At 33.3% G+C, this 15,851-nt stretch overlaps 1 protein-coding gene across 1 annotated transcript; it reads left to right on the top strand.

Annotated features, from left to right (window-relative positions):
* Nucleotides 1-478: 478 nt before the first annotated feature.
* LOC121418857 (dnaJ homolog subfamily C member 17-like) lies at nucleotides 479-15,317 on the top strand. Its single transcript, XM_041613041.1, has 10 exons — nucleotides 479-602; nucleotides 6,956-7,025; nucleotides 7,902-7,960; nucleotides 10,312-10,399; nucleotides 11,294-11,370; nucleotides 11,968-12,061; nucleotides 12,495-12,592; nucleotides 13,162-13,242; nucleotides 14,465-14,566; nucleotides 14,964-15,317. The coding sequence occupies exons 1-10, from the start codon at nucleotides 537-539 to the stop codon at nucleotides 15,168-15,170; spliced, it is 942 nt and encodes a 313-aa protein (XP_041468975.1). The 5' UTR covers nucleotides 479-536; the 3' UTR covers nucleotides 15,171-15,317.
* Nucleotides 15,318-15,851: the final 534 nt, after the last annotated feature.

Below are 15,851 nucleotides of genomic sequence, written 5' to 3'. Positions count from 1 at the left end.
AGTATTGTAAAGAAGTAAATTATAAGCCTATCAATGATACTTTGGATTCCACTCGATCCTTTATATCCTTCCTTTCTTTTCTTCGCTCGTCACATTTGGCCTTCCTATTTTATCTTTCCTTCAAGTCCATTCTTACTATCTTTCCTTCTTCTACGCCCTCTCTCTGCGGGATGGGGTGCAAACATGCTGTTTATTAATTTAAATTTGTAATTTGCCCGGCGTCTCGCCGCCCAAAACCTATATCCTTTTCTTGTCTTTTTATGCGGAAAATCAATTTAAGTGTATTTTCTTGTCTTATTGTTTGTCTGAGATAATTTTTTAAAACTTTATTTCTGTACTTTTTCCCTATAAGAAAACAATTAATCTTGACTTATTTCTATTTTACTCCATTTTTTTCATATTGAATAAAGGTGATATAAATAAAATGCAGTAGTTTTCAGTACTGGTAGTCAATAAGTTTTATCACCGCTTTTTCTAACTTGATTTGTAACAGAATTGTTCAACTACACCATACCAGTTGTAATAACGAATTCACGATGAACATTTCCGAGCTTGATTTGTACGATATCCTTGGGATTCTACAAGATGCTGATCAAGATGCGGTGAGTGGATGTTAAGAGCAGTATGAAATTGCAAAACCCTTCTGTTTCTTAAGGTTTAATTTGATTTAGTGGTCTAGTATAACCAACGTACGTACCATGATCAGCTCAGACCTCAGTAGCACTCGAGCAGCGACCAAGCGCAGCTCAGCTCAGAGCATCGGGGGGAGCCGGCGAAGGCAGCCCAATGAAGCCCCGCTCGCGATCATCATGATCACAGCTGCGTTGCCGCAGTCAGTCCAAACTTCGCGGACGGTCATTATCTAAAAAAAAAAACTAGCCAATATCCTTAAACTCTGACATCATCAATGTGGAAAGTGACCTAAAATTAGAGGCCATTCCGTGCTTTTGGGAACTGGTAGCCAAATCGAACTCGTACCTCTTTTCACCACGATATGTAAAGAAACTTCGCTTCGGCGATTTTGAAAAGAATTGATGCGAGAGGCTTTGTTTACGATGCGAAGCTCCTCACACAACTGGTTACCTCTTTCCTCATGCGACGTTAAATTGTCCAAGTTTGCCATTGGTGGACAAGTTTTCAGATGACATCGACGATTCCGCGGAATTATAATTTTTGTAATTATATCCATCTACCCCGCATTTCCCTGCTCTTCAAGACCACTCTGCCACTTTCACAATGTTGACAAAAAAAAATTACAAAGTCGATTCACTAAATAAATCACAAACAAGATGTATATGGGGATGAATCACTTTAATAAACTATATTTTCACGAGTAGGTAAAGACAGTTTACTAGTGAAATTTATTTCTTCAGAATCATCACTGACGAAATAAATCTCATTGGCAATCTCTCTTTATATCTACTCTTCAAAATGGGGACCATCTAAGAAAATTCTCCTGAATTATAAATGCTGGTTCCCATTTTCACGAGTAGATAAAGACAGTTTATTTATTAATCAAATTTATTTCGTCAGAAAATCATCACTAACGAAATAAATATCACTAGTAATCTGTCTTTATCTACTCGCTGAAATGGGAACCAGCGTGTACAACTCTATTGAGAATTGTCCACGCTGGTTCCCATTTTGGCGAGTAGATTAAACTAGTTAACTCTACTCGCTGAAATGGGAACCAGCGTGTACAACTCTATGGGGAATTTTCCATAGAGTTGTACGCACTGGTTCCCATTTTAGCGAGTAAAGTAGTTTAATCTACTCACTGAAATGGGAACCAGCGTGGAAAATTCTCATGAATTGTACATGCTGGTTCCTATTTTCACGAGTAGATAAAGACAATTTATTAGTCAGATTTATTTCGTCAGAATCATCACTGACGAAATAAATCTCATTGGCAATCTCTCTTTATATCTACTCTTCAAAATGGGAACCATCTAGGAAAATTCTCCTGAATTATAAATGCTGGTTCCCATTTTCACGAGTAGATAAAGACAGTTTATTAATCAGATTTATATCGTCAGAGAATCATCACTAACGAAATAAATATCACTAGTAATCTGTCTTTATCTACTCGCTGAAATGGGAACCAGCATGTACAACTCTATTGAGAATTTTCCACGCTGGTTCCCATTTTGGCGAGTAGATTAAACTAGTTTACTCGCTGAAATGGGAACCAGCGTGTACAAATCTATGGGGATTTTTCCATAGAGTTGTACGCGCTGGTTCCCATTTCAGCGAGTAGAGTAAACTAGTTTACTCTACTCGCTAAAATGGGAACCAGTGTGTACAACTCTATGGGGAGTTTTCCACGCTGGTTCCCATTTTAGCGAGTAGAGAAAAGACAGCGACGAAATCAATCTTTCTGATCTAAGCTCTTTGAAGGATTAGATTTATCTAGAATCAGCGCGCCAGCTGCGGTGAAGCAGTGAGCAAGCTCGAAAAGGTAGGTAGGTCATGTCTTGTCGTGAAAAAGTGTCCTGTGGAAATTAGGAACTGGTTCCCATTTTCACGATAATGCCAAATCTAGCCTATGGCGTAAGTTTCTTTAGGATGAGTTCAGTATTCATGAAAATCATTTACCGGCGCGGTGACATCAGCCTCAGACTCACATGACTCAGAGGCTCAGTCAGGGCACGAAGCAGGGTGACCAGATTTCACAAAGTGAAATATGGGACAACCGACAAAGGACGCTGCATGAGCTGATCGACCGAGCCAGGTCTTGATAAAAAAAAGATCAACAAAGAAGGCTACACAGTGTTAGACTTATAAAAAAATATGTAGAATAGGAAGGGAGGATGAACGAAAGAATGAAAAAAGAGAAAGGAAAGAGGAAAGAAAAGAGATGAATTGAGAAGAAAGAAAAAAAAAATGAAGGGGAAAATGCAGGAAAAAGAAAACAAATAAAAGAAAGTTAGAGTAAAAGAAGGATGAGAAAAGAAGAGAGAAAAAGGTTTCCGTCATTCTTTAAATGAATAAGGAAAAAAAGAAAGGAAGGGAAGGTGAACAAAATAATATTTGAAAGAAAAAAGCAAATGACAGAAAGCAAAATATGTAAGACAAAAAGAGGAAGAAAGAAATAATGAAGGAATGAAAAAGGTTTCTTTCATAAAATGAAAAAGAAACAGAAAGAAGAAAAAAAAAGAAGGGAGGAGGGAAAGAAAGAAGAAGGGAAAATAATTAGAAGAAAAAAATAAAATAATGAAAGAAAGGAGGAAAGAATGAAAGAAAAATGTGGAAGGAGAGAAAGAACGAAAATAAAAAAACGAGAGGAAGGGAGAAGGAAGCAAAGAAAAGTTTAAGGAAAGGAATGATTGATGAAAGAAATTAAAAAAGAAAGAAATCTAAAAAAAGATAGAAGGAAAAATGAACAGAGAGAGAGAAAGGATTAGGAAAGAAAGATAAATGGATGAAAAAAGGGCAAGCAAGAATGAAGGAAGGATGAAGAAAGAAGGATAGGAAAAAGAAATGAAATTTCAAGCAGACAAAAAATCCAATCATCTTAACAAAAATCTCAATGATATTTGGTGTTTTTTAATATACTTTTTTATTTTAAAGAACTAAAATGTTTTATAAATGAATAAAATTTAAAAATAAAACAGTCAAATTTAAAAATTAGATGAAATAACGTGGCACACAGGCATCTCCCCCCCCCCCGTCTCTCCCATCCCATTTTCAAATTCGCACTGATCACAAAATACAACAAGACTCAAAATGAAAGCTGAAACAATTAGATCTAGTTGTGAAAATTTGTTCCTCCGATTACATCACCAAATCAGTAATCTGAGAATCCAAAATTTATTTACACAAATCTCCCGCTGATTTTGTGATTATTTTTGTGTAAAACATGTTTATCATGACTGTGAGATTGTTTGCACCATTGAGAATCTGCTCCGATCCTACACGCTGAGCCAGTAGCCTGCCACACACATGCGGGAGGCCAGTTCATTTGCAATGTATTGGGTTAGCAAGAAAATCACCGCAGAACTTGCAAGAGTTATTGACTTATCGATTTTATTGTTGTCTCTGCTTCGTCATCTGTTGGTTAATTGATGAAAATTCTTCACTTTATATATTAACTGTATTTTCTTCAATATTCTGAAATACGGGACAAATAGGCGTCCCGGAATGGTTTGTCGGGACGCCGGGACAGAGGAGCAAAATAAGGGACGATCCCGGGAAATACGGGACATGTGGTCACCCTGGCACGAAGCCAGGGATTGCACTCCATTCATGTGCGTGTACCACGAAAAAAACCTAAACTTTTGCCCCCGAGATTTCTACTTTCCTTCTAAATGATCTAGCCCTAAATCATGTAAATGGGATACAACTTCATTTCCAACATTTCTACAATATTATTGATTTAATTTTTAAACAATTTATTTAAAAAACAAGAAAATATTATGGAAAGATTGGGAAAATTTGCCACCATGTTTTTATGTCACCATCTTGATTTCTTTGTCTTTCGCCACAGATACAGGACGCATATCGTGATATGCGTGCTGTATCCTTTTTTGTATCAGTCACTTGGTGCAAGGATGTTAAATGTTTACATGAAAAAGTGCTTCCTCAAAAGGTCTGGAAACTATTACCTGTGTTGTGATGTTTTCCAGATCTATATGATGATAATCATCCTGCATGTTTTGACAAATTGATTATTGGTTATCTTCTTCATCATTTTGAAGCAGCACTTAATGACCTCTGGAAGAAGAAGAATATTGAAATCTTACTTTTTCACAATATGCATGACAAAAAGTTTGTTTTGGGGGAAAAGGCCAAGGGTCTATATTTCCTGGTTAATATTGAGCACAGAACGAGAAAATGGACATACATGTACCTCGCTTTTAATAGTTCTTCCTACAAGTTCTTTTCCATGAACAAAAACCTACAATGTTGGTACCAACTCGCCCAATCAAAAACTTGCTCATCCTGTAAAATCTAGATGATTTGTCCATGCCAAACAATTTCCAAACTGTCATACAACGAACATTGTTAACAAGACACATGATAAAAAATGAAAGTGTGACACTTGTCAATTTTTGAAGTATAGGCCTTTTTGATAATTTGAAAGTAATGAAATCTTTTAGTTTATTAGCTCATCCGGCCCGAAGGGCAAGATGAGCTTATGCCGTGGCATGGTGTCCGTCGTCTGTTGTCCGTCCACAAATTCAAAATGCTACTACTTTGCCATTTCAAGTCCGATTTCAATTCTGTTTGCTTTATAGATAGCACTAGGTGGGGCATTCAAAACTTCTACACAGAATTTTGAAATTTATTAAATATGCTAATTTATGCGCATTTTTCAGAATTCACAAAAAATGCTACTTCTTTATTTGTTGACCGATTTTGATTTTTTTGCTTCCATCTGGTAGAGCTTCATGAGGTTCACCAAACTTCTACACAGAATTTTGAAATTTTGACCAGAACAATTTTTATGCTAATTTATGCGAAATTAATTTATGCATGTTTTTTAAAATTCACATAAAATGCTTCTTTATTTGTTGACCGATTTTGAATTTTTTGTTTCCATCTGGTAGAGCTTCATGAGGTTCACCAATTTTCTTCACAGAATTTTGAAATTTTGACCAGAACAATTTTTATGCTAATTTATGCGAAATTAATTTATGCATATTTTTAAAAATTCACATAAAATGCTTCTCCTTCTTTATTTGTTGACCGATTTTTGATTTTTTTTCTTCCATCTGGTAGAGCTTTATGAGGTTCACCAAACTTCTACACAGATTTTTGAAATTTTCAGTAGAAAATTACTTATGCTAATTTATGCAAAATTTATTCAGAAATCACAGAAAATGCCTCTTCTTCTTTATTTGTTGACAGATATTGATATTTTTTCTTCCATCTGGTAGAGCTTCATGAGGTTCACCAATCTTCTACACAGAATTTTGAAATTTTGACCAGAACAATTTTTATGCTAATTTATTCGAAATTAATTTATTCATATTTTTAAAATTTCACATAAAATGCTTTTTCTTCTTTAATTGTTGACCGATTTTTACTTTTTTTCTTCTTCCATCTTGTAGAACTTTATGAGGTTCACCAAACTTCTACACAGATTTTTGAAATTTTCAGTAGAAAATAACTAATGCTAATTTATGCGAAATTTATTCAGAAATCACAGAAAATGCCTCTTCTTCTTTATTTGTTGACAGATTTTGATATTTTTTCTTCCATCCGGTAGAACTTCATGAGGCCCACCAAACTTCTACACAGAATTTTGAAAATTTTCAGTAGAAAATTATCTATGCTAATTTATGCAAAATGTATTCATAAATCACAGAAAATTCCTCTTCTTCTTTATTTGTTGACAGATTTTGATTTTTTTTCTTCCATCTGGTAGAGCTGCATGAGGTTCACCAAACTTGTACACAAAATTTTGTCTGGAAAATTATTTATTCTAATTTATGCAAAATTTATTCATAAATCACAAAAAAATGTTTTTTCTTCTTCATTTGTTGATCAATTTCAGTTTTGTTTGCTTTATATGATAGCTCGAGGTGGTGATACAAAATTTAAACATAGAATTTTGAAACTCATTGAATCTGCTATTTATAAATTCATATATTTTCAAAACTCACAAAAATTGCTTACTTATTTGTTGATTGATTTTGGTTATTTTTGTTCCATCTGAGAGCTACCGTTCACCAAGTTTCTACACAGAGTTAAGAAACTTTGACTAGATAATAATTAATACTTAATTCATATGAAATTTATTCATAGATCACAAAAAATGCTTCTATGTCATTTCTTCATCAATTTCAATTCTATATCCTCAATTTATGTCACCAATATAATTCACTACAGTGTCAACTGGGCTGAAATGAAAATTGTGTTAAATTGTGTTGTGAGATGCCAGATGAGCTCCACATCATTGATGTGCTAGTTAAATTGTTACATGACTAATTTCAAACTTTTCTTTGAACAGATTAAGAAAGCATACAGGAGAAAGGCACTGAAATGCCATCCAGATAAAAACCCAGACAATCCTCATGCTGGTAAGCTTAAATATTTGTATGAATAAATTGTTGATTCAAGTTGGTACATATATATGTGTAACAACTTCCATGTAGGTTTTGCATTAATCATAATGTGTATTTTTTCAAATTTTCTTTTCTTTATTTCATAACATGTATTTCTTTAAAGCACTAGAATTTATAGACACCATTCATTGTTTCACTTCCAATAGCAACAATCAGGTTTGTTCTAAATAAAGTTTTGTCTGTAAAATTAGCATCGACATTCTTTTTAAAATAGAATACATGGATGTTATGTGTGAAAGTAGAAAATAAGTCAGAGTTAATCATGAAAGTTTGAAAAAAGTTGTGGTCATTTGAAAAATGAGATCAATAAGACTATATAAATGTCAAATTGGCAACTTGAAAGGATAAGGACGACACAGATCCCATCTGTCCTGTACATACTTTATTATAAATTTGTGCTTTTTCTCAACTTAGCACCTTTTCCCTTGGGCAATGATTAAGATAACATTAAAAGAGTATTGGCCTGACCTTTGTCCTTATAAAAGAAGAATATAGGCCTACTTATTAGTAAAAATTTGAATTGATGACCTTTTCCGTCATTTTGTGTATAGTGCAAATGGAGGACGAGTTGTCCTTTCCCAACATCACAACGATATAACCTTTGCCAACAATTTGAAATCTCCATAGTCATGCATAGTGATTACAATTTTTTTACCCCCCCCCCCATGAATACAGGTTGTCTGGTTCTTTTCAAACCCTCACCAATCCCCTTTTCTAATTTTCTTTGTACTTTTGAATTAACTTTCCAATTATGTTGTATTCTCCTTTCATTCCATTAGCTGTATGATAAATAATAATGCCATATATGTTTGCTTCCATTTTTCCATCCAGCTGCAGAGTGGGAGAAGCTTGCCAAAGCTTTAGAAGTACTAAGTGATGAGGATGCAAGGGTCAGTATTATCCATTGAGTAATGTTTTGTGGATTAACAAGGCTCTAGCAATCTGACTGTCTTTAGTTTAGAGTGACCAATTTATGTAATACCTGTCAACACTTTCTAGAGTCAACCATGCATTTTATAACCTTTTACCAAAGTAAAAGTTTCCCGTGATCTATTGCTTATTTTAGTTCTTAAGATTTTGTACTCGGTTTATGTAATACCTGTCAACACTTTCTAGAGTCAACCATGCATTTTATAACCTTTTACCAAATTAAAAGTTTCCTGTGATCTATTGCTTATTTTAGTTCTTAAGATTTTGTACTCGGTTTATGTAATACCTGTCAACACTTTCTAGAGTCAACCATGCATTTTATGACCTTTTACCAAAGTAAAAGTTTACTGTGATCTATTGCTTATTTTAGTTCTTAAGATTTTGTACTCGGTTTATGTAATACCTGTAAACACTTTCTAGAGTCAACCATGCATTTTATAACCTTTTACCAAAGTAAAAGTTTCCTGTGATCTATTGCTTATTTTAGTTCTTAAGATTTTGTACTAAATCCTAATTACTGATTTATTTAGTTATTGAAATATATTACTCTGCTATCCTGTGACATAGTGCAATATATAAAAAAATAACAATTAAAACGTGCAGAAATAATATATGATCAGCAGTAATAATGACAAAGAATACAAATATCAGACCTCTTCTGTAAATGTAATTGTGAACTAGCTGTAATTCCTAAACTGTTGCCCCAAACTGATATGGCATAATCTAAACATTGTAAAATATTAGACTTATACAGTGTATTTAACAATGATTTATGTAGAAAAGATTGAAGTTTGCCAAGCAAAAATATCTTATAGGCTAACAACTTTTGAAGATTTATGAGAAAATTCCAGTTTGAATTTTGGTCTACTTCTATCTAGTACCTAACAGAGTTGTTGAATTGGTTCATTGCCTTAGTTTTATCTACATTAATTACAAGGCAATTTCATTCTTGCCAACTTCTAATTCTATTAACATTGATTAGTAATATAAGATTGACTTTGTTAGTATTTGAACCAGTATCATGTCTTCATGATCATTGAATGCCTCATACCAATCATCTACTACCCTATGTAAGGAAAATACTGTGGAATGATTACAAATAAAAGCAAAATTGATTGACATTAATGAGATCGCATTTCTGTAGGTAATCAAGGAGTTGATTTTGAACCATCTTTCCAATTAATTCAGAAATGTAACAAACAATAGAGATTAGTCAATAGTTTGTCCTATCAGACTTAAAACCTTCTCCTTTATATATTGTTGTTGTTGTTCTTGATGTCTTCCAATCATTAAGAATGGTTCCCAATATTAAACTAAGATTAAACATTTTACAAAGAGACTTTCAGATAAAGGGAGGAGCAAGACATAATTTTGAGTCAAAGATGAGAATATTTAGGCTACTAGAAGGAGAAAGGCTTAAAACTAAGTTAAAAACATCATCCACTTCTAATTGTTTGAATGTAAATTCATAAACACATTATGGATGTTTTCTTACAAAATAACTTGTTCATTAAGAGAATGTTGTTTTCCGACATTTAAAACTAGTCATTCATCTCATCAGAGCTTACATTAACCAAAGCCTTGGAACAAAATATAATTTTTTTGTATAGGTGCTGCTTTTCCAACAACAGCAGCGGCAGTGTTAACATTGAAATTTTAACTGAAAGTTAAAATGTTTGAAATGTCATGATAACTTAGAAAGTATATAGTCCTAGTTCATAAAACTTGGACATAAGGTTAATCAAATATTACTGAATATCCTGCCTGAATTTCCTGTCACATAATGAAGGTCAAAGGTCATTTAGGGTCAATGAACATAGACTATGTTCTGGGATTAACTTTGAAGTCTTAACCCAAAGTTTTGGAATGTCATCATAACTTAGAAATGATATGGACCTAGGTCATGCAACTTGGACATAAAGGGTAATCAAGTACATGTATTATGAATTCCCTACCTGAGTGTCTGGTCACATGACCAAGGTCAAAGGTCATTTAGGGTCAATGAACTTTGGTCATATTTGGGGGGGTTGTTGAATTACCCTCATAACTGAAATTTTATGGATCTAGGTCATGGAACTTGGACATAAGAGTAATCAAGTATCCGTTTTTTTAACACATTTTATATGATACAATCATTCAATACAAAACTGAGAAAGACAAAGAAAACAGTACTGTTATTGGTCAATGATTTTCTCATATTACAACTTAATGATTAAGTGAATAATTTGTTTCTATATGACACAACTTTTTAGAATGACGTTTATCATTGTGATGAAATTATTTTAAGTGAGCAATTTTGTTTCATTTTCAGGCTACTTATGATAAAGTTCTCAAAGCAAAGAAGGCAGCAGAACTCAGGAACAAAGCACTCGAGGGAAAAAGGAGAAAAATTAAAGAAGGTACAGTAAAATAATTTATCAGCTGTTTTTTATTCATATATTTGGCAGACTTTGTAGGAGACGTTATTTTTTAATCTCTCTCTTTTTTTTTTTGGGGGGGGGGTTCTGCTCATGTAGCAATAGCTCAGTCATTCTTCTGGTTCTTGTTGTATTTTTCACACGCATACAAGTATGATTATTTATCAGTCATTGAAGCCTATGTCATAATAGCTTAATAAAGTGTAGAGGATAGAACAGACTTTAACATTCTCCATATCATGGTTTTATGCTTCATTTTTTTAATTGTTGTTATCAAATATCAGGGGATATTTGTCAGTGGTACAACCCAATGTGGAATTAATACCATTTTGACAATATAGCCAATACCCCTTTCACAAAAGACTTTCCAGGATTTGCAAATTGTTTGACCGATGAAGATCTTTGTTGTATGCACTTACTGATCAGCATATGTCAGAAATGTTTGAAATTTGTAATTGATTAGTAATATATATGCTGTACCCCTGGGGCAATTTGATACAGCTGTTCATAAAGTCATGGATTACTTTGCAAATGTCAAGCCAAATGGGATTCGTAATCAGGTTTATTTCCATCAAGTGAAATTTGATTACGGATTTATTTTGGATTTATGTTTTAATTACGTAAACCATTTTATTACAAAATATATTATGACATAATTTATTAAAGACAGTTGCCCTAGAAACACCATTACACTTTGCTAAATACCCAGTTACACAATGCCTACATTGGGATAAACTTTAATATCTTGTATAGCTCTCCATATGCTATTCACCTCAAAGTTCTTGCTTTACTTTAGAAACAATTTAATTCATCATCCCAGCTACATATATTAATGGCTGCCACTTAGATTATATATACTTATCCTTTACTTTTCAGACCTTGAATCAAGAGAAGCCTCATACAAGAAAGAACAAGAAACTTCAACAACTGATATAATTTCCTTGGAGGAAAAGGTAATTTATCATAAATCCATGAAAATAGAGGGCTATTGGACTATTACTGCAAGACAAGTGTGAGATAAGTCAGGCCATTTTGCCCATGTTGACCAAACTAGATTTGTACCACAGATCAAGGCCACAGGTTTTTGAATTTTACCTTTTTTTTTTATACTTGTTCATTTTCTTAGTTAGGCCAAAATGTAGAAGAATTTACTTGAGAGTTTCACAGAATTCATTTTGGTATGAGACCACTTCTCAAACTAAGAATAGGATGAAACTTTCAGGATGCAATCTTATTCATAACTTGTTTTATATACAAGTACTTTCTTTGTAAAATACACACATTTAGAAATGTTTAAAGGGTCTACCGAAGGGCTTCATTCTATTCAGAAAAACAAAAACATTATTTAGAGAGGACACAATGCTATATTAAAAGAAAAAAGTCAAATTTTCATAAAGTGTCAGATAGAGATTCCAGAGAAATCTGAATGTACACTTGGCTTTGAAGGTTATGTTGTCCATACTGCTAACACAGCTGCTGATCCATGATGCCATGGATTTCATGTTGTAAAATGAGAGTTCTAATAGGGTTTTTATTTCATCACATTGTAGATCAAGCGATTGAGGGAAGAAGGATCACAGACGTTGAAGAAAGAACAAGAGCTTCTAAGAAATGAACTCCATTCTGCTCCTCCTCTGCATGAAGGTATCTCTCCTCTTCAATTTTCCCAATACATTACAGACACTTAAAAATTAAAGGAAAGCATTTTCATTATTGAACTACATGCACTGGTATTAAGTTTGTAGGTAATTCATTGTTGTTTGTGTGTGCATTGTAAATTTTGTAATTGTTGTGGCAAAGATGATTTTTTTAATTCCTCTCATGTATGAACTATTTTTAAAAGTAGATGATGATTTTTCCAGACATGTGTCAATTTCCTTTGAATGTTGGGATTTAAAAAAAAAAGAAAGAAATCTTATTTCAGAGTAATCTGGTCCACTACATATATTTTTGTCCTCCCCATCACTACTAAACTTGAGTTATATGTTTACAATCTATTGTTGTCCACTTACTTTTACCATACATGTTCAATGTACCTCCCCTTATTAAATTGCTCTGATTTATATGATCTCTTCAGATACATCCCCTAAATTGAAGATAAAATGGAAAGCACAGAAAGGAGATGTAACAAATGGAGGATACGATTATGCTTTCTTGAAACGCATTTTTGGAAAAGTAAGCTATTATTACATCAGTTGGTTGCTAGAATGTACTGTCTGGGAATAGTGATTATGTGTAATTGTCACATGAAGATTCTAATTTGGAACCCTGTATCTTTGGATGAATGGTACATCTTTGGATAAATGAAAATTGAGTAATCTTTTCGATAACAGTTGTTTGAGACCTCATTTCCAAAATACATAAACCTGTTTGATAATAGAATAAAATATTACACAAGTTATGAAAAGAATCATATGATATTGTGAATGCTGCATAATTGAATAACACAGTCCATACATGACCGTAAGAGGCTTTGTATAATTTGTTTTTTTGGACAGGGTATTTGTTTTTTCAAATTTATTTTTTATTTCAATTGATAAGTAAATATACGATTTTATCACATAATATTTTTATCATTGCATATCACCACTCACAAGATGAACTACAAAGATTCACAACAAGTTGTATTGTTGTCATTTGCATTTTGTCCAAATGTGATACAGATATTTATGTTTCTTATCTTTCTAATTAGATTGTTCTCATCTCCTCTTTCATCTTCTCCCCCTTCATCTACTCATTTTCAGTATGGACAGGTCAAGAATTTGATATTGTCAAGCAAGCGGAATGGAAGTGCTATAATTGAGTTCTCATCTGCTGCTGCTGCTGTAAGTTTAAAAGATTAATGAAAAATGTAGAGGTTAGATCTACATGCAGAAATGAGAAAGAATATAAAATATAAAAAGGCTACCATTGTATGTGCAGATGTTTTCTAAAAAGACCTTTTAATGGTCATATCAATTAGTTTTTTTAGGCTAATATCCACCTATTTGGTTTGCTTCTATAAGCAGAAATGTTGTATACATGCATTTAATTTTTACGCAAATTTTTGACCGTTGTGAATATTTGAAATGATATCTGTTACAATATTTTCAAATTATCAGTATAAAGTCATCGCATATTCGGCTGAGTTGATTTGGTGATTCGGGAATCAATCTGGCTAGATTTTCGCTGTCTTTTCTGTTTTGGATTTCACAATTGCCCCTTTAAATGGTATGAGTTATCTGTAAAAATGCCCATTCATGAAGGATGGTTTTGAAACTGAAATTTCCATGCTTGCTGTATGCTGTACAAAAGTTATTGCTTAAAAAGTGAAAAGGAATACATGCGGCCCAAAGACCTGTCATCAAAGGCTATATAATGGGTATTGCTAAAACTACAGCTTACCTTTTGTTTACAACCCTTCATTTGTGCCATCTCTTCATATTTCAATCGACTACTCGTATAACCTGTACACAACATGAAGAGCAACTTTGAACATCTACATTTTGTGTACCTGACCTGGCAGTCATATCATATGACATGATTATTTTGTTAGTGTTTTAGATTTAAATTTTTGAATTTAAATTTTTTATATTAACGACTCAAATTATTATGGAGAAAAAGTTGTTAAGCCCAGCGCACACTATGCGACCCGATATGACATGATTTTTTTCAATAAATAACATTTTACTTTAAATGTGTAAGCTTCAAGAAGTAGAATTATTTCATTAGTTCTGCATGATGTTAGGAATACTGAAATCATAATTTTGCTTTGCGGCAAGCCCTGTGGTCGGAGTAAAGTCCAAATTGGCTTCAACTCGAAGCCGATGATGACATCATTGCAATTTGTAATTGAGCATGTCTTTATTCCTACATGGAGGCTCAAACTAGTCCTACCACTATTTTGATATCTGACTCCTAAGATTTTTTTGGTTGGAATGTTCATATAAAAATTTTATTACATTATCTTTAAAATTCTGATTTCAACGAATTGTATAGTGCATGCCAGGCTTTAATATTTTTTCATCATTATTTTCTTTAAAATTTTTTTTTTCTTCTTGATTTTAGGAAATGGCTGTCTCAAATGAATTTGGTCTACCTAACAACCCATTGCAGTTAACCTGGCTGTCAGGAAAGCCAGAGAAAAAGCCTGAAGAAGTGGTGCATATGGTAAGATATGCGAATGCTCTAACATCAGCACTTGAATCTCTTTGGAAAACAGGATGCTCTTCACAACCTAGAAATTCACCTAATAAAGAATGTAAATGACACATGTGCAGTATGATGTATAACTTAACTTGTGCCACTATATCATTACTAACTTGTTGAGCATTATTCCTGATATAATTCAGACTAAGGTCTTAAAAGAAAGTGCATTTCACTGAAATCAAATGTTAAATGGAATACAACAGTGTCAGTACACTTTTATTGCTGATCTTTGTATGTGTGTGTTTTCATATTAATCAAAATGAACTATTCTGTGGAACACAAAGAATTATAATGTAGTACATGTACCATGGACATCATGAATTACCAATACATTTTAATCTTTTTTTTTTTGACCCAGGAATCTGCTGTGGAAAAACAGTTTGAGGAAGATGTCTTGCAGCTTCTTCTCCAAGCAGAAGCTAACAAACAAAAACAACCAACTAGCAAAGAACAATCCAGCGAGAGCTGGCATCAAAGCAGTGAACATTCAGAGGTTAAGAAAGACCAGTACTATGAACATTGCCCTCCATCACATTTAAATGAAAAAGAAGGGGATGATGGATGATGAATTGTGATGGACTTGAACATCAATAGTTCCAGCAACAGGAAAGACTGTTTATACTGCATTGATTGCCAGAAAAGACTGTGAAGGATTACATCACTCTTCCCAGTGATTCCACTTTATTACTGCGCACCCTTACACCCAGAAAAACATGTTAAAAAAAACCCAGATGACATGTTAAGGATGCTAAAATGAAAAAAAAATTGAGAGGGGAAAAACTAATATGTGTCTGGTGTTTAAGCCAAAAATTTGAAAGGGGTAAATACATGCATGTAAATTTTACAGCTTAAAAATCTTGTTTAGGTGAGGTTGTCAAACCTGTGGTCCTACGTGTGTACAACAATATAGTTGGGTGGCTCCCTGGGTTGCACTTGTTTATTTTTATACAACCTATTTTATAAAAGAAACATGATCATGCATTATCAACCAAAAAACTTCAAAGTTGAGGAGTTTTGAGCAGACAGGAGATGTACTTTTGCATAATGCTAGATCTTCATGGTCCCTTTAGGCAAATCTCTATGTTCGAAATCGCAAATTGAATGCTTCTATCAATATGGGTGTATTGTCAAATAATTGACAGGTGTATTTGCCACTTCATCTATCTTTATTACGAGTTTATCTGGTAATAAAAATACATGTATCTTGTATATCTTTCTTACATATTCTTATACCAAGTGGAAAGTG

Source organism: Lytechinus variegatus, chromosome 7 (genome assembly GCF_018143015.1).
Source record: "Lytechinus variegatus isolate NC3 chromosome 7, Lvar_3.0, whole genome shotgun sequence".
Classification (NCBI taxonomy): Eukaryota; Metazoa; Echinodermata; class Echinoidea; order Temnopleuroida; family Toxopneustidae; genus Lytechinus; species Lytechinus variegatus.
Note: the sequence above shows the minus strand (reverse complement) of the source record. Positions and strands in the feature narration are given on the sequence as shown.